This window comes from Synchiropus splendidus, chromosome 1, assembly GCF_027744825.2.
Source record: "Synchiropus splendidus isolate RoL2022-P1 chromosome 1, RoL_Sspl_1.0, whole genome shotgun sequence".
NCBI lineage: Eukaryota > Metazoa > Chordata > Actinopteri > Syngnathiformes > Callionymidae > Synchiropus > Synchiropus splendidus.
The window spans coordinates 51,941,328-51,966,870 of NC_071334.1; the positions used below are offsets into that span (position 1 = coordinate 51,941,328).

The window sequence follows — 25,543 nt, forward strand, 5'->3', positions numbered from 1 at the left end:
AACTCAGGATAAACTTCACATTGATAGAAGTCATCGGAACACTGAGGTACTGAGAACACACGCGTTTTATATATGTCCCACGTAGATAGAGACACTTTTATGTGTGTCTCTGGATGGGAGCAATGACTGGTATTCATTGAACCATGAGCGCTCTTTTTAAATGAATCAAAATAATATTGAGGAACACAACCACATTTGATCAAAATGAACCGCATTTGCATTTGCTTCATACGCGAAAGTCTTTATTGGTCATTCACTTTTAACTTTGCTATTACTATTATTACTGAATAGATTCTATGTGTTACATTATGTAAAACGTACAAATGCAAACGTTATTTCCCACGCTTCCTGGAAGTGCAAATAAAACACAGAACTGAGCTGTATGCCCTGTAATAGAGCCTTTCATGCAGTAGTTTTGTGTGGCAAGGGACCAACCCAAGAGCTGCTCACAGAGCATGAGCACCAACCATCTCTGGCTGCTCTGTGATGTCTTTGTTGTTTTCAGCAATGACCCATAATTGTTGAAGCTAGTCTTTAATCCGCACAAACATCTCTGATTAAGTTTTCATTTTGCTCGAGATAAACTTGTTGTTGCTCTTGTAAACACTGAGAATGTCACGTGCAGATGAAATGCCACGTGCACTCTATGGCTTTCAACGGTTTCAAGTGGACAAATGTACCATATTTATGATTTGCAGCACTTTTTCGAAAAAATTCTAATAAATCATTAAAAAAATAAAATGATGTTTCTTCCTTTCTGGAGTCAATTAAGTGTCATGTAATGAACTAACATACCGGTGTTATAATATTACTGTAATGTGATTCATCATTTAAATAGATATAATGTTTGGACACAGTTTGATTGAAGAAAATAAGTCATATTTTATTTATATTCATATATATCCATATAAGCATATGCGACAAACGGCCATCAGACTGTTGAATTTGTGAACAGCCTTTGTTTATTTTATTTTATTTTATTTTATGTCATTTTATTTCAGCACTTTATTCCAAAACACACAACTTTCCTAGTTGGTGGGCTCCCCACTGACCATGGCAATAAATTTGATTCAGATTCAGATTCTGATTCTGATTCTGAAATTGGGCAGCTGGACATGGGCCACTTCTCCAATTCCATTTATTGTTGTGGTTTTCCAGTTTCGACCCATTAGAGCTACCGTAGTGACTACGACAACATCGTGGTCATGTGATTAATTGGACGTCAACAATAGTGTGACCTACAACTGAAAACCTTTAAATCGCCGAAACATTTTCTCGTTTAATGAATATTTGCGTTATATTTGTGACGTAGTGAGGCAGCAGTCGATGTTTACATTGTTTCTCTTTTGCGTCACTTGGCAGACATGTTGTTGCGTTAGCATAGCTACCAGGAAGTGTGGACCGAGCACACTTCGAATAACGTAGTTGTATACGACTGTTATATTCGATAATACATGTCTGTGTACAGGCATATACATATGTATTTACACACACACACGTAGAGAACTATCTGCCATCATAATGGGTGATTCCAATTGTGGTCGGTCTTCACTTGTCAACAGTTTAGCAACACTCCTGCGAAATGATGGTGAGTTTGAACATGAGGATGTAACGTCTTGATCTAAAATACAAATGTATCGAATTGTATTTTTGCATTGTCCTGTCTACTTCAGCTAACTTGGCGTTAACCTTGTGTGATGGGGAACAAGCTCCCGACTCTAAAATGTGCCTCAGTTTTTACGAGGATGCCAATTTTTTTTACCGCATCTTCAGGAGATTTGGTGTTGGACGGCAGGAGCACACTGACGCTTCACGCGACCAGCCTGCAGCAGCTCGTCGGGCTATTCGAACAGCACCTGCAGTCTCGGAACCAGTTGCATGGGTTCCTGGCTCTGCCTTCTCATCCTGCCGACACTTCCTATCTCCTGCAACTTCAGTTTTTGTTTGACATTTTACAGAAGACGGTCTCCCTGAAGGTTAGCTCCTCTTTATGTACTGCACTGCGATTCCCCTTTAATAAATACAGGGCTGGTGTCCACAAAACAACCACAAATGCTGATTCTATATTTTGTGATAATGACTGTCTATTCATATTTTAATGCAAACCATGTTTTTGTTCTTACGTGCAGCTCATCAACCCTCCCGGAGTAAAGCTGCAGTCAGTAGTCAAAATATTTCCCTTCAAATCGCTGAAGTATTTAGAGGTATGTGTGTATCACTGCCGTCGCTCTGCATGTGAAAGTGTATTCTTATCCGTGTTGCTTTTATCCTCAGCTCAAACGTATCCCCGCTCATTGTCTGGAGGGCCTTCGTGTGGTTTACTCTCAGCTGGAGGTCTTTACATGCTCAAAGAGCCTAAGTTCATTGGGGGTATAGTCTTTGAATTTGCTCATGTTTGTCCAGATTTGTTTACAAGCACGACTCAGGTTTGTTTCTGCCCTTCTCCAGGAGCTGCTGTCATTGTGTGGAGGGGACCTTAGCTCTGCTTTGCCCTGGCTGGAACTGCACACTCTCAACTTCAGCTACAACTCCATTGTCTGCCTCGACCAGTCACTTGTGCGCTTACAACAAAGTATTTCTTGGTCCCACTAATGTATATAAAGACAGTAAATATATTTTGTGTTCTTCATAGAGCTTACTAAATGTCCTAAAATCCTTGGACTTGAGCCACAACAAGATTCAAGAATGTGCAGAGTTTCTAAAGGTATTTTAAACATTGTTTGACTATATTCTCCCCTCTCTTTTGCATGTTGCTGTTTGTTGTATGTTGTCAGTGGCTTTGTGTCATGATAGTGTTATGTATGACGCTCATTTTGCTCATGTCTCTGTGGTTCTTTGCAGCCTCTGAGTGAACTTGAGCACCTCAATCTTGGCTACAACCGCCTACAAAGGGCACCTTCGCTTGGCCTCGGTGCAAGAGCCAAGTTAGTCACGCTTATCCTGAGGAACAACGAGCTGGACACCATTAATGGTACAGAGGAAGAAGTGAATTTAAAGTGATAATAGATTCAGGTCACACATTTTTTTCTAGTTAGGTTACAGTTTGGAAACATAAATTGAAGGCTAGAGGAAGACTTACTTTACTTAGGTTAAACTACACTACTGTTAAATGTAATCGTGGTTTTGATCGCACTACAAGTTGACACTTTAGAAGAGCTGGGTATGTACCATATGTGTACAACAGTTAGTGTGTGTTTATTGAGTGCTGGCGGAACAGAATCCTGTCATGCATTTTCAAGTTGGTTATGGTTTCTGCCAGTCTGTTAAGGAATAGTTAGTGGGATCAGGAAGTAACATTGCCCGTCTATAATCCAAGTGCATGATTCCTTGTTATGACATGTACATGAGAAGTAGTTGCCTTTGTTCATATTCTCATAATATTCTTGCCACTCAGGTGTGGAGCAGCTATCTTCCCTGCAGCACTTGGACTTGGCCTATAATTTATTGATGGAGCATTCCCAGCTTGCCCCTTTGTCCCTCCTGCACTGTTTGAACACAGTAAGAGCACATTGAATTGAATAGTGCCATTTAAAGACCGGCATCATCATCAATGTTTGCAGAAATGAGTTCACTGATTTAATGTTTTCTGATTGAAGCTAATCCTGGAGGGGAACCCCCTGTACTTCCAAAAGAATCATCGCATTTGCACCGTCCAACATCTGTCTCCAAAGACTGTTCACCTCAGAGTGAGTAACTGTGGAGCAGCTCTCTGAATCAGGCTTAGACCTGTAGCCTGGAAAAACAGATTTCTGTCTGGCTTTTTTTTTCTGGTTTGTATATTTGCACTCTGATTCCCTCCCACTATTGCTGGGCTGGACCCCAGCCCTGTACGACACCATTAAAAATAAGATGCACGCAATGAGTGAACTGTGAACCTTGAATACATGGCTTCTAAATCATCACAATCCTTCATATGATCTATTCAAATGTTGTCCTTTTTGTCTCCTCAGCCGAAGCTTGATGGCTTTCACTTGTCGTCGCCTGAGTTGTCAGTAAGTTTCCAAGGCTGTGTTATTACTACTCTATGCACAATGAGAACAGATAAAAAGGAACATTCACCTTAACTGATAGGGATCGATTGCACCAGAAACAAGAAACCACTGTTTTATGCTCAAGAATACAGCCCGAATAATAGTAATAATAATAAAAAATATTATTGTTATTATTATTCTTATTATTATTATTATACATTCCGTCATTGAAACATTTATATTCATATTTTTGTTTGATTTTAGAAAAGACAATTTCAAATTCTTATTCTTATTCTTAGATGTCCTTTATATAATAATAATAACAAATTATTACTGTCTTGTTATTTGTTATTTGAAAATATGATCAATTCCATGTAAGCATTTCAGCAGAAGCTTCACCGAAGTCTCATTTTGCCTTCCTTATCGAGGTTTTGCCAAAACCTGGGCAGCTGAACAGGAGCCAGTTTTCTGCTCTGCCACCTGAACGGAGTAACCAAGACATGTCCAGTGGAGCAGGAGAGCTCACTGACAGTGTGTCAGTGGGAGAAGTGGCAGTGTCACGGATTTCCAGGAAGAAATCTAAGGTTGTGGTTTTTGACAGGCAATATTCAAATCTTTTACTGTGTTAAAGTAGCAGTCATTTGCTTTGTTTCAGGGCAAGGTCAAAGTCAGGAGAGCCAGCATCACTGAGCCCAGTGATACTGATAATGAACCAAGAGGCTTCTCGTCGTCCATGGGTGAATAGACTTTCCGTTTGTAGCTGTGTGAGTTAGCTCATTTTAACAAACATATTTTTTGTCTCTCAATTAGAGATAGTTCTTCCCCATCAGCAGGAAATTGAGCGCATGTCCAGCTTCAGAGACTTGCTTGGAGAGGATTGGTTGCGGTATGAACACCACTTAGATGGAAGCGCTCCCTCCATCATGACTGCAGGTGTCAGCGATAAGCTGCCTGCCTTTCCTTGTCCACAAGCTCTCCATGAAGGTTTGAACATCCTCCCAGGTTTACCCACAGGTGGAGGCAGTCAACCAGTTACATCCTCCGTTGAAGTCCCTGGAGGACTGCCGCCCCACCCCCCTCTAATGTCCAAAGACACCATAGATGTGGATGCAGATTCCACTTTGCAGTGGTCCTCTCAGAACACTCAACACACAGAGTCCACATTGGAAGACAGTGTGCTGAATGGTCAAACAGATGCCAACGTGCAGGTCAGATCACCGGCATCACACTCACCAAAATCAGAGGGTGGATATAGCAAGGAGGAAGAAGAGACTGATGATCTCGGAGGTAAGCAGCTTGACATGGGTTGGACACAAAGTTACCATCAATGCGGTTCAATGAAGGAGTTTTTTTTTGTCTTTCCAGTGGACCTTTGTCTCCCCCTGCTGGTGAGTGTATTGCCTCATTCAGACGACGGGACCAAAGACGAGAAGGATGAGCGGGGCAGAGAGGTGTTTCTGCGCGTTAAACACCATCTGTTGCTTGAAGTGGACATGCAGCACGGGCAAGAAAGGTGTCGTCTGGAGCTGGACAGTCTTACCAGGGTGATAACATCCGAAGCTCCCTGGAAGCGTGGGGTAACTGAGATAATCCTTTATTTGTCCCACTACGGGGAAATGTGTTGACACTATGTTTAGGGCCTCATATTGCGTTACTTTCATTAGGCTTTTAAAGTTCTTAGATCACAGCGGAGCAATGTAGTAGCCTCTGTTTGATCAAATAGTATAGGCATATTTAGACACAAGTTCATCATTTCTCTCTGCTCGTCTTAACAAGACTTTCTGTTCCCTTGACCTGCCCCTTTTATAGTGATCGGTCAAAGACAAAAACACGGTGGCCGTGGACCGCTATTTGCTCGCCACAGTACTTCCACATTAATCTGATCCTATAAGTAGGTCTTCCACATCTGACTCTTAACTTAAGAGAAGAAACCCCTCACCAGCTGCTTCTGTGAGCCTGTTGGCACCTAAAATACATTTAAATAGAAATTACTGAAAAGAAAAATAAATGTTGTCAAAGAGTGACGTGAGAGAGGGAAGAACAGTGGCAGAGTGAATGACATAATGAACAAATGAAATACTTTGAAAAACTTGTTCTGGGTCCTGGAGGCTGCAGTGTGCTGGATATCCTCCGGTGAGCAATGTAATTCCAAATGCGTTTTGTTTTTTCTTTCTTTCATGCTGTTCGAACGCATTAGCTTAACATTACAGGCGGCCCTTTATCATGGTGCTTTGTCTGTGATCTCCAAGCAAAGGAAGTGAAAAGGTGTTGAACTCTGTGAACAAAATCCAGGCCAATATCTTTATGAGCTTTCATTCCATGAGTTCAATAAGTATACTCATATTGTTGTGATCAGTGATGGTCCTGTTCCATGTTTGTGGCCTCTCTCATTGTGCTAAATTCAAATGTGTACTTTGTTTTTTTTGCCTCAGGAAAATGAGGAGGTCTTGCCAGTTGTGGAGCTGCAGTTCGACTACATCAGCAAAGAGAGGCAGAACAGGAGGTACATCCTGCTGGATGATGACCCACAGCAGGCGCTCAAGGTTAGTATGTGATATGTAAGAAGTCACGCAGAAATCAATGAGGAATGTGCAGAAGTGCAGGTGGAACTCTTTCAATATTGCCCACAGCATTTTTAATTAATCTAGTGCTTGTAATATGAATCAGAAATTTGGTTCCTTTTAAAAGGACATTGACTCCTAAAGCTAATGAAATGTACGTAATGTATGTAAGATTTATGACTACTCATCTTAACACCATCACCGTCGGCCATCTGTTGTTATAGAAATAGAAAAAGGTTCTCCAGGCTCTCTTTTGGACATGCTGTGATATGACTGTATGAATGTTTTTTACCATCAAAACTCTTGAGTAAATGGCTTGAGCTTTCATCTAAAGGTCGCAGAAATTAGCTGAAATATAATAAAAAAGAAATGGCTGAGTGAACTAGATATATATGTATTGTGTTGTGTTTTCTGCCATCATTTCATGACATGGGATCATGTGAGATTTGTGGTGTGGATGAGCTTCTCACTCGGTGTTGATCTTTGTGTTCATGTTATGTGAATGTATTTATTTTATCCATTCAAAATTGTATTCATTTATTTATTTACATTTGATGAACAAGTCTTGATGTGATGCTGGTTTTAGTTTTTCCAGAACCGCACATCGATATAGTTACTGACTTCAAATAAATGTAGAGTGACAACCACTCCAGTTCTGTCCCCACTGTGGTACCAGTCATGGTTATCTGAGCTCATCTAAAATTTGCATCTGGGAGATCAAAAAGGTTTAGGACCTCAAAGCTAGACTAACTTTGAATTCAGAAAAGTCACAAGAAAGTGTTCGACATTTTGTTTCCTCTTAAAGGGTGATCAAAATATTGAGCAGCATCAAAGTCTTGCCCTTGCTTAGTGTTTGTTGGAAAGTCCAGCCCAATCCAAGTCGGTTTTGAAGCGGAACTGAAGATTGCTGTTTGTGTTGTTTGCTGTTTTAGGCTCTGCAAGAGATTTTAACTCGGGTCATAGAGGAAAACGAGCATCGGGAATCTGAGTTCCGTCCCAGCTGTGTCCGTCTACAGTGCCTTCGGTGCCGGTCGGAATTTAGCCTTCATGAAGGACCTACGGATAGTGAGGCAAGACAGATAGTCAGGAGCGCATCCTGCACGACCAGAGTAGAGGGAGACAGCAAGGAGGTGACGACCGAGCCTGATGACATCTACAAAAGTAAGTCTGATGGTTTCATTCCATTTGTTTCCTCTAGTTTTGGTGTCATCTTGGAATACCATAGGGAGTTATGTGGTGGTCAGTAAAGAAGTACTTCTGGCCATTTCCCTCATCATCGTACTGTATTCAACTGTATATCTGTTGATCGAGGGGCCTTTTCAATTGTTCTGTACCATTATAGAAGTTCACCGCAAAATCAGCCCTTCTAAGAAAGACGTAAAATATTCTTATATACCGTCAAATTGTCTTGTCAAGCAAAACAAAAGTCTGCCAAGCGTTTTTGCTTGACAAAAAATCTTTCCAGCTACTAAAATGAGAGGAAATATTTAAATGAATCCAAATTCTTCTAAAACAAGCGTTCAAATGTGGGATCACGCCTGGGCCTTTGGATAACATGACATTGTTATACTTTGTCTCTGGTTCTATCTAGGTCAAAGTTAGCTAGAATCTCTTGTCAAGCCAAAGTGAGGTATACGTTCTCAAAATTACATTTTTTTATGCAATACAAGTACTTCCTTCCTACCTCATTGACCTCCACAGGGTTATCAGTATCTGGTCAGGGATTTCTTCCCAGACCTTGAGTTTGGATTTAGACAGCTTCACTGAAACATCCCCGGAGTTATTTTCTCCAAACAGTTTGCTCTGCAGATTTCCCACCTCTGCAATCCGTTCAAGACAGATAATACCCCACAATATGGTGAACTCCTCCTACTGATTCCAGACACCTGAAATTAGGTCCTGTACTGACACGCATGAACAGGGTGCTTGGTATGTTCGACAGATTTTTTTTTTTTTGACTCATGCTTCTTTGTTTACATGCAAGTCCTGCTGCTGGACAGTGACTGCAGGCTACATGTTTTTTTTCCTCCTTCCATAGCCGCGCTCAACCTTGTTTATTCACAGGTTTAATAGATGGCCTTCAGAAGAAAATCGACACCTTCTTTCTGTGAATTTCATTATTTAGCATTACTTGTCGGGAGTTGAAGCTAATCTTGCTCATGTTCACAACATGACCCTCTTTAGTATCAGCTCACATTCTGGGCAATGTTCTATTTTTATAAAACAATATTCAATCAGTCTTGAATCTCAACGCTGTTATTTTTGCTACGTAGTTGCCTGCAGCCAAAGTACACTGATGTTGCAATGTGTTATGTCCTCCAAGTGTGTAAACATGCATCTGGCATAGGATGATGTGGATTGGAATTGAAACTCTGTGGCATTTAGAGTTCGCTGTGGTCAGCACTTACGTTGTTGCATATATTTGGATCAACTTCTGGAGCTCGATTACTTGAATAATTAGAGCTAGGAGTAGACGTAGATTCATCTGTTTATTCTTCTCTTTTCTTTAGGGAAAAGTAGCAATTGTCCAAAATGTAGCAGTGACCATGTTATCCAAGTCGTCACCCAATCCAGCCCCTCCAGAAGCATTCCAAACCAACCCTATTCACAACCAGATGACCGCTCCGAAATGACCCCAAGTACTGGGAGTTCACCAAAGGTTGACCATTTTTTTATGATTTTTACTGTAGATGATGTAAGATTTCAATGTCTGATTTATTGTCTCTACAGTACAATGATTCGGGAGCCAATATTAGTAGTTCCTATGCAGATGCCACAAGTGTTGCTGAGGCTTCCGGCTTTTATAGCGCTCAGGAAACGTCCTTCTATATCGGCGATGATCCGCGCATTCCTGGTGTCTCAAACTACAGCACGGACTGCCAAAATGGAGAGGGCTTGGCCGGGAGTTACCACTACTCTACCATCACTTCAACACCCCAGGTCTACTATGTGGGACCATCAGCTGCTGAAGGTGTGTTGTGGTGCTGTGTATTGGCACCATTTAATGTTGCTTTATTTACAAACGCATGCCGATTGATGTTATTTCTCTGTAAGAGCAGCAGTTAATTTTTTATTTCTGCTCATTAAAAAAAGCAAACACCCCTGTGTGTACTGTTACTGGAGAGGAATGGGAACAGTAGCTCAATATAAATGGTGCTATACTAACCATACCTCCCTCTCTGCAGTTCGCACAGTGAGTGTGAAAGTCAGCGAGTGTATCAGACGGCTGGTTGCTCCTCTTTCAATACACATGCTTATTGAAAGAGAGCTGAGATTGAAAGCGTTGTGTTGTTAAGCAATTGTCAGAAGTGCAGTGTATCCCTGCGACTGTTTGATTTCAGCCCACGACATCTGTCTGCCATTTTTAGACAGATTGAAATCATTACTGGAAGTGATGGTAGAGCAACACTTAACAGGGCGAAGGCAGAGACGTAATAACAGCCCGCTTTCATACATATATCATGTTTTTTTGCTCGATATGATCATCCAGCTGACACCAAATATAGTGTCTTGGCCTTGTGCTCTCGCTGTTGTTGAGGAGTACACCACATCACCAGGGGCAGTGAAGGAGCCCTCTGTTCTGTTAATTTCATTTCTGTTTTTGCTCTATTCAAAATGAGAGATGTCTGGATTGTTTGCCTCAGCAGGTCGCTCCCTGTCATTTTTCATGAGCCATAACCCTTCATTATTGTTGTGCTAAACTATGCAGCGGGATTTATTGCTATTAAATGGTGTGTTGCATGAGGATTGTGGGCAGTAAAATCTAAACATACCCTTTTATAAAAAGCCATTTAAAAGCTGTTCATTCTGCTAGCAGAAAACTCAAGGTTACCATTAAAGGACAGGCAATGTAGTCCATCATATTGCAAAAACGTTTAAAGGGATACTGTTTGGTGGTATGTCTGCAGATGAACTGGATTTTATGTCAGACGTCTACGAAGTGGTGGACCATCGACTTAAGCTTTTCCTGGATGTGGAAGTCTTTGAAGAAGAGGACGAAGAGCAGCTTATTTCTTTTATTAAGGTAGGTTGTGCCAAAGAGCAAAGAGGGAGTGCTGTTCCACCTATTGAGTCACAGTTTTAAAAGTGTGACGCATGTAAGACTCGTTCAAAGACTGGTTCCAGGAGTTTGCCACATGACTGCAACAATGATGAACAATGAACAACACTAAAGCAGAAACTGCCAACAACAAATTGGTGCACAATATCGTCCAAATGCTCGCCAGACTTATTCTTGAGGAAGCAGGCGCCAATCCCTCAAATAAATATAGCAAACACTGAGAGCTCTTTGCCAGGTCCTTGCTAGAATCTGAATTTTACATTGGCATCATTGTTGACTTAACCTCAATATTATAAAGGTGCCGATAAACGTTAACATCAAAAGTGGTCAGGAAACAATCCAGATTTCTATGTCGTATATCATTTATCTAATGAGATTGTAGTAAATACAGAGGCGATGAGAAGTGACAGAGCAAGGCCCAAGAAGCAAGTGCAGGGAATTGGTTTGTATTTCTCTCATAGCCATTTTAAAACTGTCTTGTATTGCAAGATATTTACCAAGACCTCAAGTGATATATCCGTCACCACTATTGTGTATTTTGAATGGCAAACTTTTTTACTCTGACATGCATTTGGGTGAGTTTTATGAAATATGTGAAATCTGCATGCATTACATCATAATGTGGTGAACAGATTTGGAGACGTGAGGCTGCTCATTTACAAGTGATCACAGAAATTGATGGTTTGTGTCTTCGTGTATGTTGTTTTGGAATTTCCCAATCTAACGTTTTTCTCTTATGTTGCTGGTCCTCAAAATTAATTGAAGAGTTTTATAGTTTAGTATAGTGGTAACAGTATGAACTGTTGAGTGATTTCAAGTTCTAACTGAGTGGATGAACGAACCTATAAGCCATGTATGTGTTTTCACCCAAACAAGTATGTTTGCCTGGAAGCAATTCAACTCTCTTCTGGTGGAACAGTGTCTCCTGTCGTCACTGTGCTGCTTACTTATCCTCATTGGAGTTTCTCTTAGAAAGAGAAAGAGATAGATGTTGTTAGATTTTTTTCACCTTGGACGATCTTGGAGTTGGACTAGCTCCAAACATTTAGCTGGAAGCTGTGGCTACGACTCTGTTTGTCTTAATCCTTTTGGGACTGGAAACTGTTTTGTCTGGTTTCAGATATCCGCTGTCAAATTTGGGGTACAGGATGAAATTCCATCGGTTCTGGTTGTGTCCGACAAGCGTGTGTACATCTTGCAGATGACTTCAAATGATCAGTAAGTAATTTCTTCTGAATTTATCAGTTTTCATCTCAAAGTTTTTTGTTTCCCAATCCTGAACGTTTGACATAATGTCAGCGATATCTCTGTGTTCTTAGCAGTTCGATTACTACGATATGCCATTGTTGTTAGTTGTAGTGGCATCTGTGCGTGACAAATCAATTCGGTTGGACAAACTGTCCCAGAGTGGATGGGCTGCAGATTCTTTTTAAAGATAGTGACACTGAAAGTCAAGCATGCAATTCAATGTTCATTAAATGATACTTATTGAGTAAAATCTACTTGTAAATTTGTGCTGTTTTTGAATATGCTTTTTAGGAAGGGCTGCACATGTGAGGTGGTTTGGAGACAAGTTAGGGAGACCAGACTTGGACATGTTGGCTCAAGAGACCATGGAAGTTCCGGTCATTTGGTGACCATATACTGACCGAATTATATTGTACATTTCGTACTCCCCAACTCTACACTGCCACTGTAAATAGTATCATTTGTCTATAGAATTATTATAAATACACCTCTACATAACATTGTTCCCGTGTTAACACTAAAGAAAAGAAAAAAGTCATATGGATCAATTTACAATAAAGAATCACTTTATTAACATGTTAATTTTTTGAACAGAAAAGAGAGAAAAAAAGAGGAAAGTGCATCAATTTGCCTGAAATAAATAAAAAAAATCATGAGTTGATGTGCAATTACACTTTCTTCTAGTACGGCAAAAACAGTATGTTCCCTGAGGTCACACATGCCCCCCTTGCATCGCTCCATGCCTCCATAGGGGGGTCCATCCCACTATTTGAGGAGGACTGCCTTAAGACCACAAATTCTGCCAAATACTAAACTGGGGCAAAATACTAAACTGGGACCCCCTGTCTCAAAATCCTAACTAAAAGCCTTCTTCCCTGCCGTCTCTTATCTGTAAGAGTACAGTACAACTAAGTTTATGGTCCAGCCAACTCACTGGAACGTTAGTTTTCATTGAAATGTTTGTAGAAGACATGCCCCCAACCCAGTTAGCCTTAGATACACGTTGATCTACTTTTTCATCCGACTGTAGAGGATATTTGTGACGGTGCCTCTGTTGTTTTCCAGCAAGGGCCAGCTCTCTGACTGGCTGCAGAAGACGGAGAGCATCCCAGTCATCAAGCTGAGCTACCTGGAGGTGGGCCTCGGCTCTCAGAGCATACACATGGAATTCAACGACGGTGAAGTGGCATACACCTTGCTCGTGAGAGACAGTGCCCGCTGTCGCCGCCTCTTTGGCTGCTTGACCGGTAAGAGAGACCCTGTCCCAAAGTAGTACATTTGAAAGCAATTTGGGGGTCATGTATAGAGAATCAAGTATAACCCAGCCTTACATTGTTACCAATTCTGGAGCTGGTGTATTTTTGCTTGTCATGGTTTTGTTTATTTGCTAGTTTGACTCATAGCATGCCGCACATAAAAGATGGATTTGAGCTAAATGCTTCCAGTTTGGAGTCTGCAGACAGGGGGTTCTGCCATCCTCTGGGAAACGTATGTGACTGCAGCCAGCATTTAGAAGAAAACACATGAAATATGGCGGTCTGCTGCTGCAGCTGCTTTTCTTGCATTTTACTTAATGCTGTTAGTCACTCTGTTGCTGGGATTCAAGTAATGTATTATACATTTCAAGTTACATCATCTAAATGAAGTTACAAACTCTTGGGGAAAAAAAAAATCATGTCACACATTGACAACATTTCAAACAAATTTACTTCTTTAGCAAACACATTTTTTGCATTTCCAACTTTGTAAATGTATCTTCATAGTAAATTTGTTGTAACGTCTTTCTGCATTTAGTCAACTCCCAATGGTGATTCCCCCACGAATGGTACATTAGGAACATTCCAGCAACCACTTAATACCATAATAACCATAATTTTGTCCCCTCCCTTTCTGTACGATTCTTCAGAAAATTTGCATACACAAAAAACACATTTTCAAACGCTGAAAACTTGGAAAGACATTTACCAAAACTAGGACAAAAATTTGTTTGCTGTAGGAGTTTTTAAATATACATTTTTTAAATGTTAAATGTGTAAATTTGTTTCAAAAGTTTGTAAATGTGTTTTGCACTTCTCAGCCACCGTACAAACGCACATACTGTTTCACACTCTATGTTATAGCCTCTTTTTCCTATTATTTTATTTCAATAGTCTGGAAAAAGAGGCTCCATGGGACGTGCTATGAATGATTTTACCAGTTAACTGTCGCTTCAGCCATTAAGAAGTCTGTTAATATAGAGCATTTAAAAGGCTTTTTTTTGACAGTGTCTTCAAATAAACCAAAAGAAAGAGAGTACTGAATCCCATCCAAACGAATGGATGTTTTTGTTTTTTCTCTTTGCTTTGTCGTCGTCATGCAATATTTTTCATGCATTGAATCTTTTCTTCTTCTCTTGTTTCTGTGACTGGGCTCATGGACAGCTTTACCACCAAAAATGATTCCAGATTGCTTTCGGTCGTGTCTGGTTGCGTAATTCCAGGTGCATCTGAACAAAAAGTACCATACCTTATCGTCTGAATGTTGCAAGGAAATAGTAGTTGCTTTGGCACATTCTGTCGTCATATCCCCTATTAACACAAAGCAGATGCATCGATATCTTTCGAACAGAAAATGTAGTTAGAGCATGTGGGCGCAGATCCAAGTTTGAATATTAAAAAATGAGCTGGCTGTAAGTGAAACAGGACGTTGAGAGCTGTTTTCTGGAGCTCACGACAGCTTGCATCAACAAAGTGATGCAACTTTAGAAAAACAAGTGAGATAAGGCAAGGATATTTTGGAGAACAAATATGAAACTGATTATAAGTCTTTTGAAGAGAAAGAAAAATAGCTCTGTTTTCAGGAAAAGTTTTGAAAACCTTGAGGTATTTTACAGAGAATCAGCATCCAGAATGTGTTAAAACAACACCTATGATGCCAATTCATGTTTTGTACATTTATGTTCATGCTCACATTGCACATGTATACAACTGAAAGATAAATCCTAACATACTGTGAATAGTCGAGACAATTTCTCATCACAGTTCAGTATTTCGAAAATGTATGGAAATGCTAATTTCTACCAATTGAAGAAAAATGGTTTTAGCATATCAATTTCTTTCAAACCTGTTAGCCAAGAATCTTTCTTCAATTCAACAACTCTGTTTTGTTTTATGGCTGCCTGTTGACACGTGGAACATCTCCAGCTGAGGCAACATGTGGACAACAGAACCCAGAACCATAAATGCACTTTGCAGTCATTTCACGATGAAATCATGGCAGCTGTGGCTCTCAGTGCTTTTGCCCAGCTTGCACTTGCAGCAGAGCCTCAACAGTGCGCTTCACCCCTTCGCGTCCAGTGGTGGGTTCATGATCTTTTTGTGAGGACATCATTTACATAGCATTTGCATAGTGTTTGTGCTCTTCACCTTTCATATTCTAATTCACAACCATGTGGGTGGTGGGCACTATTGATGGACCTATGAGGTTTCATGAAACACTGTCCTTATTTTCAGAGCCCACCCGATGGTGCTCTTGGTTTAAAAATGATGTGAGGTTTCGTTGAAATTAAATCCAACGATTTTAGAGCAGACAGCGCCATCTGGTGGCCTCTGAAAATAAGGACACTGTTTCATGAAGCCTCATCAGCTCATAACTAGTGTGCACCACTTGTACAATGCCTCATATGTCTCTGGCCACGATCTGCAATGTTTTGGGCAGTTTATTACTTCCACCAAGGACTTAAATCGCGTTCACAGCGTTTCACGAGCACTTCTTTACCAAATGTCTGCAGGAACCTGTGATATGTATTTGTATAATTATTTATTTATTAAATTAATAAACCATAATCCCGATATAAATTGATTGGGACGGAGAATCACAATATTAGCCAGAATTGTGATATGGAATGGGTGTTGTTTTCAGAGATTTGAGGGCAAAATAATGCAGCATACCATGTGTATCTGGCGCCTTGGTTGGAGGACAGTGCACTTTCACACAAGCTGCCTGAGTTCAGGAACTCGACTTTTGCCATGAGCCAACATCGCTCTTCAATAGTTTTTTTATTGATCTGATTGTACGCTGTTTCTTTAAAGCCATTGAAATGCCTCAGTGCTTTTCTAGTTGTGTTGCTGTTGATTAAAAAGCCTGGCTCTGCTTGTAATGAAATATCTGAACTATGGCATCATGACTTGAGCGAGTATGGTGCGTTATTGTGAAAATGACTCAGTGTGAGCTTGTAGATGTTAAATGTTGCCATAAAACATTGGAACACAAATCTTAATTTCGAGAGTTTCCTGACGTTTCTGCTGCAGGTGTTTCAAAAAACATTTTTTTGCATGTCAAGCTGCAATTATTTATTGTAAATATTTATTTAAAAGTTGCTGAACTTGGTTTTCTGAGGTTGTCCACTCAGAACTCCTGCCTTCTGACATGTGGCAGATTTAGTGGAGAGCTACTGTTTCTCCACATTGAAAGGTATCTCTGTTTGTGATCGCTTTCCTTTGAAAGTTTTATGAGGCATATTAAACTGGGAGGAAACACCAGGACAGACACAGGACCATGTGGGATTTCTTGCCTTGGGAATGGCAGTCTGAGCTCAAGGGGAGGAAGGAAGGGAGCACTTTATGTAACTGAGTGTAAAAGTTGCCTTTCGTGCTTGAACCTATTCTGCACATGGACTTGTGGAAATTCTTGTTTACTGAAGAGCAGAATGTTTCATGTGGCGAAATTTGCCAAGGAATCCTTGAGCAGTGTGCACTAGCACACACTGGCTCATACAGCATGCTCATACAGTCTTTTTCACTTCCTCCAGCTGTTGCATAATGGTTCATAAAAGCATTTGTTATTCCGGAACCACAAGTATTTGGTTGTTGCTTATAGCAGGAATATTTTATTGATTCAACTCGAACCTTCTGCAGTTTTTCTTATCGCCGGGGTTTGACGTAGAGTCACTGAAAATCCACTTTAACTCTCCTATTTGCCAATTCTGATGACAGTCCTCCAGGGTAGTACTTAACTGGTTTTGTTGGGCAAGTCTGTGTGAGACACAATGAAAATGAAATGACGTCACATTACAGGCAGCTTCTCGGCCCCAACATGACGGCAACCGGTCTGAACAAAGCGTGTGAGAAGTAAAACTGTTAAGTAAGGTATTGACACACCATTGTTGTGGGTCACAAGCTTTGGGTCTGCACGGAAGGTCAGAGTTCGAACCCCATTTCTGCCTTTCAGCATGACCATGATAATGACACAGGGCCTCACGATTCACCACGAGTACCCATATTAAGGCTGATGGATCACTGTCCAAAATACAAGGTCCAAAACTGAAGGTCATATAGCTGCTCTAACCTTAAACAGGAGAAGGTTAATTATCTCAGAGTCTTGTTCTCAAGTGGGGGGGATGAGGGGGATTGGTTGTCAGAAGTTAAGGTGAGCAGAGTGGTAGCTGGAATGTACCAAACACTGGCAGGATGACTGGTATGTGAGTGTGCTATGTACTATATGATGACTGTGGTGTTTGCTAGTTACAAGTATCAGTGTTTATAGGACAGGTCTTTCTCACAATGGTCATCTTTCAGTTCTTTCAGTCAGTTTCCCATTTCAAAAGATTGTTGATCCAAAAGGGTTTGTGTGCCATTGTCAAGTTCTCCTCAACTTCAACTCGTCTTTTCCATGCAGGCTCTTGCTATTCAAACTTGACCTTATGTATTGTCTGTGTCCGATATTGTATATATATGTATAGCCTTGTTCTGTGACATACTGCATTCTCTGTACACAATGATGTGGCTCATTGTGTCTCCCTCAAGTTTCCCACTGTCCCATACTTAAATGCTGCAATTTTACACCAACACCCACAGGTACAGAATATTTTGGCATTCTCCCAGCAGATACAGGAACAAACTTAGGCTCCGATGGGATCTTGCATTTGTAGCTAAGACCAGACTTCACTTTATTATTATTGTTGTTGTTGTTGTTTGATCTGTACTGCAGAGGTTAGAGGGACTGTTTCATTTACATGTCTAAAGAAACGACAGAAATATGGCATGAATTGAAATGTAATCCTTAAATTGTTGGAATTCATGCGGGAAATGTGAGTTTCAGGTTTTCTTTTATTTGGAATATGAATGAACGTAAAATTCCTGAATCAAATCAATCAAACTCAAATGGCACATCTGAAAAAATGACAGGACCGTTTTGTTTTTTCCCCCACATCGACCTCACAATAATGAGTTGCGAGTCAGAGCATGTGTTAGACACTTGTTGAACGTGTTCATGATGATGTACAATGGTAATAATGTCATCGCTGTGGCATGGCTCATCAGCAAAATGTAATGAAGATTTCCCTCTCTCTCCCCCTCTCTCTGTCTTTTTCTGTCTCTCTAAAGGAATTGTGCGGGAAATGGCCCATAAGTCAGAGAGCAAACTGAAGTCCATTTCTACCACCAGACTCAACCCTCAACATCACCTCTGGTAGGCTCTCTACAACCCTTTTTCTGCCTCCAAGTAACTCTCACACTTGAAACCTTTAGATGTGAAACAGACTTGACAAATGTTTGTAAGCAGTGTGTGGTGGAGGAAAGGCTTGTTACACGTATCTGACACATCTTAAGTCAATTACAATCAGCTCTTCTTAGACTTCATTTGGTAAACGTGCCCCGCTAAATTAGCTGGTGAACCACATCTTAATGTGTTACATGTGTCGCGTTCAGAATCCGGCAGCGAGTGGGACCTGTGGTGCAGCCAGCCTGCCACCCTTATTTGTTATGTTTGTCCCCCTAGACAAGTACCTCTGCAATGGTGCTTCGCAGCTGATCAATTCAGTATATAAACCTGTCGGAGTGAGCCCCATGGTCGCTGTCCGGTCAGAACCCGTCAGCTGTCAAGTTATTTAACGCCTTCTTCGAAGGTTCTTGTGAGAGAGCTCAGTTATCCGGACCAGAATAATGGAAATGTTTCACCTTAGTTCTGGAGCCTGAACTCCAAGTCTCCTGGACAGAAGGTGAAATGTTTTCTTCGACTATTACCTGGGCTGAAACGTTGTGCTGCGATACCTTGTGGTATCTTCCATCTGAGCCACAACCATCAGGCTTTTATCTAGGATTTTGAAACAGGGCATCCAAAGCTCCGCCCCCAGCCCATTCTTGATCCCTGTTACGCTATTTTGCTCGCATTCGACAAGTGCAGTGTGCTGTGCAGTAAACTGCAATGCTCCCCAGTGCAGCTCGCTGCACAGCTCTGGGGAGTCGGGGGAGCTGGGGGAGGAGCTTTGTGCCAAAAGAAAAACGCCAAAATACTCCTCCAATTGAAAAGCTATGAGTTACTTTTGTAAACAATCGTCGTTTAAAGTTAGGAACTTGTCCACGGTTTCAAGAATCCCATCAATAACAGCGCTTCCATGCTGCAAGTGCGGTGACTCACCAGGTGTGGATACCTGCCAGATTAAGCTAGTAAACAAATATGGCGCCCACGATGGCCAAGCTCCAACTGCAAAAGGGTTGAAAATCTGTGAATTTTGGTCATATTCTGTGAAAGTACCGGACGGAAACACTCTTTTCATGGAAGCCAGTGTGAAAACACTATGAGTAGGGCGTTATACGGGCACTAATGTTCGGACATTCAGGGCTACTGAGGCAAACTGGACGTTCATTTTTCCGTGTTTTGCAGACACCCTTTTAGCTAAAAGCTTGACATCATGATGTTATTTGCTTATTTCTGTTACAGTCACTGTTTGTGATGTGTTGCAATGTTTCTTGTTTTTAAACACTTTTGTAGTCCAACAACCTCTCTGTCTTTCAGGCCACTGGTTTGTGGAGAAAATCAGGCCGATGTCGAGGAAGGCCAACTTCAGTTCTTCTACATTCTGCTCTATGTCCTGCAAGGTAACACAGTCTGTCAGTTTGTGGAGGTAGTGCTGTGGCTCATCATTTTTAATCTCTTCATGGATAAATCCAGTTATGTTTCAGCCATACCTGATATGTGGTGTATATTATGAGAGAATAAAGGTTGTGTCCCGGTGTATCTTTGAGCGCTCAACATGACGATTTAGGAACGTGAAGAAGCTGTACAAGACACGTGACAGATTTAAGGATTTTCAGTTGTCATGAACCTGTTCGCTGCATTGATATGCAGGATACTTCTCTGCCTCGACTCATTCCACATATTGCACTCATGTGCCTTCAGGCAGCACAAGTGTGCGCATCAGTCGAATTCCAGGGGTTGTAATTCAGAGCATGTCCAGAGCTGCCTTTTGTCTCGCTCTGTTGCCTTTTCTGCAGTTTGTTGTCATGAAACCCAACAGGCTGAATTCCTCCTTGATACCAACTTGCTGCATTTAGCATTAATCCTCGCTGACTTCTTCCCTGTCCGTCACCATCACTAATCTTCATAGGAAACAGCTTGGTGTTGTCTTAAAAACCATTCATGTGCGTATTACGATTGTATGTATCGGCTCTTGAAACGGTGTGTGAATTGTAAAGAGGTCTTCATGGAGAATGATCTACGACTTCCACTGCTAGTTCCCAGCCAGCCCAGCCATGATTTATTTGATAGAAAGTGTGTCATATTTACACGGTAGTTTTCCCACACGGAAGTTTGTTCCTCAGTCACTGTATCCCCGCACTGATGAAATGAATGTATTTTCTCAATACAGAAAGAACGCTGTGCAGAGACACATGACCTCTAGCCCAGGGGTCGGCAACCTATGGCTCGCGAGCCAGATGTGGCTCTTTGAACGGCTCTGTGACATCACAAATGGAAATACCATCACAACTGACTGCTGTTTCCCTGCTTTCGTTCCAATTTAGCCATCCTGTACGGCAGTAGCGCGTGAAGATGCCATCACCCTCAACAGGCAGCTCAGTAACGGTGACTTCCCATGGTGCTCTGCAGCCCAGTCAACCAATCACAGTCCTTTCATCAACATGGAATTTTGCTTACGACCTTCATGCCATCAAGATTGAGCCTTGTCACATCAGACCAATGAACTTACGGGCGTTGTCAGCTGACCGGCTGTGGAGGCGGAGCCATGTTGGAGCAAACAACCACTGTGATTGGTGGAATGGACTGCAAAGCAACATGGGAACTGTTTAGGCCACTTTATCATTGAGATTGATGGGACCAATGCTGCTCTAAGTCACATAGTTGATTCCAGTATTGACTAGATATACTGTATATATATATATATATATATATAAGTTTATGTATGTATATAGTATAAGTATCCCTTATGACAATAAGGAGAATGAATCACAGATTTATTTTTTGCACAGGTCAATTTTGGGAGTCGCTGACGTTGTTGGCCACCACAGAAACTCTCTATCTGCTGAAAGAGGATCACCACCGCAGGAAGAGCCCGAAGAATCTGACAGTTAATGACGACAAAGAACCGAGCAGTGGAGCTTTCTCCATGCGGGAGTCACTGCCAGTCAGCTGCGTCAGCTCCATCAACCTCTTCACCTCTGACCCCTGTAGGATGGAGATTCTGCTTTACGACGAGGTGAGCACCTGCTAAGCATTCAACAGCCTCAAGCAACTTTCAGTAATGTCAAGCGCAGTTCACTCCTCATTTCTGACCTTATTCTTCCATTTTCCATTCCACCGTTTTGTCTGGAAGACGGAGAAAAAGGAGAAGAGCTGGTGTGTGCGCTCGGAGAGCAGCGAGCTCCTGCAGGGGCTTGTGGTGTGGATCCGAACACAGTGGGAGGCTATGTTTGGCGTCAAACTGGACACGAGCGTGCGAGACCAGGAGAAATGATGCGGGAAAACAACAGGAGGAACGCAGACACATGGAGCAGCATTTTGATTGTCTCTGTTTGGTTTTCGTTAGCCAAACTTGGAAATGGTTCATTCTTGTGGCACATGATTCTCTGAACACGCTGCTTGCTTTCCGGGAATTCCTGCTGTTTGATCTGAGCGTTGGTCCTGGTCGAAACAGAGTGTTTCTGGAGTGTTCACTGCAAGAGCGGCGCATTTCCAGCACATTAGACCCTGAACAAGTCAAATGTTTTGGGTGCAGTGAGATGTGGCGTCACATGCTCAACACACAACAGTCTTTGTGAGTTTCCTCACCTGGTTTGAGCCCGCAATACTTGCAACGAGCTCCGTTGGAAATGCATTTTCACATTCAAGATAGGAACCTAATTAAATCTGCTATTTAAACTTGTATAATGGGCAAGTGTTCATGTATGTACTGTTCATCTTATTTTTGCATAAAGTTCTTATTTTCATACGGATGTTTGAATATGGGCTGTGTGTTTGGGTAGATAAAATGTTTTTGCTTTTGCTGATGCCTCTTCTTCTTGACTCGCTTTGACTAATGACAAAGACTTGTCTGCAGCTCTGTTTCATCGCTTTAAGTGCATTAGTTGGCAAAAAGACATTGGCAGCAACAAAGCCTCCCAAAACAGGAACTTGAAACAGCTTGTGTTTTTTTGTAGTCAACTGAATATTGTCAATCATGCGCTGCTCAGGGAGTCATCGAGCTGTGTCGAAGCTTTGTAGAGGAAAGAAAAGAAATGTTAAAGTCGAGTTCCAGACACACAGTTCGACAAGCACTTAAATGGAAGGGAGTCGAGGGAACTCTGTGAACAAGAGAAGGTGACACGTCACTATTCATTACAACATTTAACTTCCACATCGTCTGCTTTGTGGAAAGGTTGATGTGAAAAATGTGACCTTGGAGAGGAGGGGTACAACCTGAGGCAAAACGTCTGCCTTCCCAGCCAACAAGAGATGTTTTTTACTGCTCAGCTATTGGTTTTGACTTTGATGCAGCAGGGTTTTTTTTCTTTACATTCTTGCACTAGTTAGAAACTCGCATAATTTTTTTTTCTCATATAAAGCTGTCAATCATCATGAAATGAGGAGGAGCTTTCTTCACCACCTGTTGACTACTGTCTTTCTCTACAGTATTTCCTCTGACATGATGTCAACATAAAGCTCCATCTTTCCACCTGTTATTTCTGAAAAGCGCTGTGTTACAAATGTATATGGAACCAACAACGAAGTCCCTTTAAATGTTTATAACATTGTGTTTCTTCAGCCACCAGTGTGCTGCAGGTGTCCGCCATATGCCTGCGACCTCCAGAAACACCTATTAAAGCCACGCGGCTGAAAGATATGAGGTTACGCTGGACTCATCGCTTCATTGTGCCACCTGCTAGTGACCACCTCCAAACCAACCGGTGAATGTGTGTGGCACTAAGAGTGAAGTTGTCTTCTTACAATAGACGGTTTGTATGAAAGACGTTTGGTCATAAATTCGACATCTCCCCTGTTCTGCTCTGAAAGTACTACATTTTTGTGTACTAGTCCTCAATTTTGTTTGACTAGTGCACAAGTATACCTTACTAGTAATAAGTGTCGTATGTACTTCCATCAGCGCTAAACAATACTCAGCAGTGGCACTGATACACATACATTTATACTGGTGAACTAAAAGTGTCACACTTGTGCTTATATGCTAATAAATGGGATTGAATTGTGGCTTCCTATTGGCTGTTGAAAATATTTTAAGAGAGCGGCATTTGCCAATATCCCGACCCTCCATTTGGATTCGGTCTACTAGTGCTACTAGCGTAGGGGTCGGTTTTACAAGTAGTGCTAGTACACCAAAAACTGTTGACTCGTACTACTACTAGAAATGTATTAGAACTAACAAACATAAAATAGTTTTACTAGAGAAGTTTTTTTTTTTTTTTTTTTTTGAGTACCAGTGTGAGACTAGGTGATACAAGTGAAGCAATATTGTCTATTCAAGTACATTTTTGAGCGTTACTAGTAATACTCCTGACACAGAACTGTGGGATGTTGCTAAATCCCACTCTCTGATTGGTTAAAATATTCTCAAAAGCCAATAGGAAGCCAGAATTTACTTTTCCTTGCCCATCTATTAGCATGTAAGGGTGGAAGATTTAGTTCACAAGTCGAACAAGTACAATTGTTTTAGTTCACTAGTAGCACTGGTCTAAATGTATGTATATTAGAGCTACTAGTGAACACTGTTAATCTCTACTGGAAATGTACATGTGTCACTAGTAAGGTGTACTTGCGCACTCGTCGAAGAAAATTGCGGACTAGTACACAAAAATCTAGTACTTATACAGCAGAACAGAGTAGATGGCGCCTTTCCATAGGTTTGTCACAGAACATGGTCACGAAATAATTTCTGCTTCCTCAGACAGCTGGAGCGAATAGACTCCCCTTTTTGTCATTAAGTTGTATTCTGGCTCTTTTCTTTTTGCAGCCTCCTCCTTCCCCTTCCCTCCAGAAATAAACTCCTCGTGAGGAAATTCTGAATCCCTTTGTTTTTTTGGCTGAAAACATGGCAAAATTAACGAGGCCAGAAACCAACCCTGAGAGTATGTGAGTCATGGGCACCGCACGCCTTGGATTCATATCACCACGGTTTATGTTGGGGAGGAAGTAAACAATCTGCCCAGGTATGTCGAAGCACCGCCGCCTCAGCAGGTGAGTGAAATGAGAAGTTTTCACCATGACTAAAGCCGTTACCTAAGTCCCTCACCAAAGGAGGCCGGGAAGGAATTTTGATCCCCCATGGAAGCGTTGCCCCGCGCTCACCTCATTTCTGTCGACAACTGCAGGATCTTGTTTTTTTTCCATTCCACTAATCCAGCAACAGAATTGTGGCTTTGATCCCACAAAGTTCGAGTCTCAGCATTTGTATCGGTGATAAAAGTTGCAGGTGATTAAGTAGACGGAAGAGTGATGCGATGAGAGAAGGCTGGGATGCTGCCATGAATCCGGCCCGTGCAGACATCTGGCCCGCTCTGACTTCCCACAGTCTCCTCCAAACATTTTGCATCCTCCAGTAAATCCGGAATGCTACAGCTGTTCTGTGCACGACAGCAAGAAATCTGTTGTTTTGGTTAGTGTTGAAGGCAGCGGAATTCTTCGACCATGGGCCTTTTCTTCGCTTCTTTTCCACCGCAGCGCTTCAGTTACTCAGCAGTCTTCCGGGCCAGCTTGGCTCCCAGAGTTTCAGAAACTCTATCAAAGGTCTTGTCACCTCCTGTCAGCCGTGCAGCAGCCAAACTGAAAGAACATTACTCCCATCTGTGTTACGCATTCACCTGTGAGAGACACACATTCCCACCGAGCTGTGATTTGATCCCAGGAACCTGTGACTTGTCAACATAATGATTTCCACATCAGTTGTCTAGATTTTATCCAGCATCCTGCTCCTGCCTTCATGTTTACATCTGGATGTACATGATCTCCATCCTCTCGCACCGTCTGACCCTCAGAATTTCTGCCCATGACTCCATACCTGCCCAACACTTCCTCCTCTGCCCTTCACCTTCCGGACCACTCTGGTCCTCCTTTGAAATGATGAGTGCTCCGGATCTTATCATGACTCGCCAATGTCACACCGCCTTTCCACAAAAAAAAACAAAAAAAACAATAAAATAATTATACATACAAACAAAATTCTAACATTCATCGTCATCATCATATCAGTTAGTCTACACTTTCCTGTCACGTTTAGTCCACGCGCAAAAACATTTCCATTTCAAAAAACATCCATCGCTCTTAAATTTAATGGAGAGGAAACTTAATTTTAACTGAAGTGAAACTAGTATTATATTAGTAGTAGTAGTCGTAGTAGAAGTAGTAGTAGTACATTGTTAACCTTTACAAGACACAAAACTGTCTACTAGTAGACCATATTTCTTCACTTGTGTCACCTAGTCTCACACTAATGCGCA

The 25,543-nt window shown here is 41.6% G+C and overlaps 1 protein-coding gene across 4 annotated transcripts; it reads left to right on the plus strand.

Annotated features, from left to right (window-relative positions):
• Positions 1 to 1,190: 1,190 nt before the first annotated feature.
• Positions 1,191 to 22,098, plus strand: stk11ip (serine/threonine kinase 11 interacting protein). 4 transcript variants are annotated; one of them, XM_053853432.1, is made up of 25 exons: positions 1,191 to 1,588; positions 1,774 to 1,976; positions 2,130 to 2,204; positions 2,275 to 2,370; positions 2,449 to 2,556; positions 2,633 to 2,704; positions 2,842 to 2,971; positions 3,395 to 3,498; positions 3,597 to 3,686; positions 3,951 to 3,992; positions 4,400 to 4,555; positions 4,627 to 4,708; positions 4,782 to 5,258; positions 5,337 to 5,548; positions 6,404 to 6,514; positions 7,465 to 7,693; positions 9,043 to 9,191; positions 9,263 to 9,503; positions 10,441 to 10,556; positions 11,713 to 11,810; positions 12,906 to 13,087; positions 18,203 to 18,287; positions 19,614 to 19,696; positions 21,086 to 21,312; positions 21,430 to 22,098. In XM_053853432.1, the coding sequence occupies exons 1-25, from the start codon at positions 1,522 to 1,524 to the stop codon at positions 21,568 to 21,570; spliced, it is 3,576 nt and encodes a 1,191-aa protein (XP_053709407.1). In that variant the 5' UTR covers positions 1,191 to 1,521; the 3' UTR covers positions 21,571 to 22,098. The 4 variants fall into 4 exon arrangements, with proteins under 4 accessions (XP_053709407.1, XP_053709408.1, XP_053709410.1 ...); XM_053853433.1 differs by lacking the exons at positions 18,203 to 18,287; positions 19,614 to 19,696; positions 21,086 to 21,312; positions 21,430 to 22,098 and adding an exon at positions 12,132 to 12,225 and having other exon boundaries at positions 12,906 to 13,080; XM_053853435.1 differs by lacking the exons at positions 18,203 to 18,287; positions 19,614 to 19,696; positions 21,086 to 21,312; positions 21,430 to 22,098 and adding an exon at positions 12,132 to 12,252 and having other exon boundaries at positions 12,906 to 13,003.
• Positions 22,099 to 25,543: the final 3,445 nt, after the last annotated feature.

What these genes read in the sequence shown, in the direction of transcription:
- stk11ip (XM_053853432.1), top strand. Translation starts at nt 1,522, where the DNA reads ATGGGTGATTCCAATTGTGGTCGGTCTTCACTTGTCAACAGTTTAGCA. An exon ending in ACCCACAGCAGGCGCTCAAG is followed by an intron (nt 6,515 to 7,464) that starts GTTAGTATGTGA and finishes TTGCTGTTTTAG; the next exon opens with GCTCTGCAAGAGATTTTAAC. An exon ending in AGCTTATTTCTTTTATTAAG is followed by an intron (nt 10,557 to 11,712) that starts GTAGGTTGTGCC and finishes GTCTGGTTTCAG; the next exon opens with ATATCCGCTGTCAAATTTGG.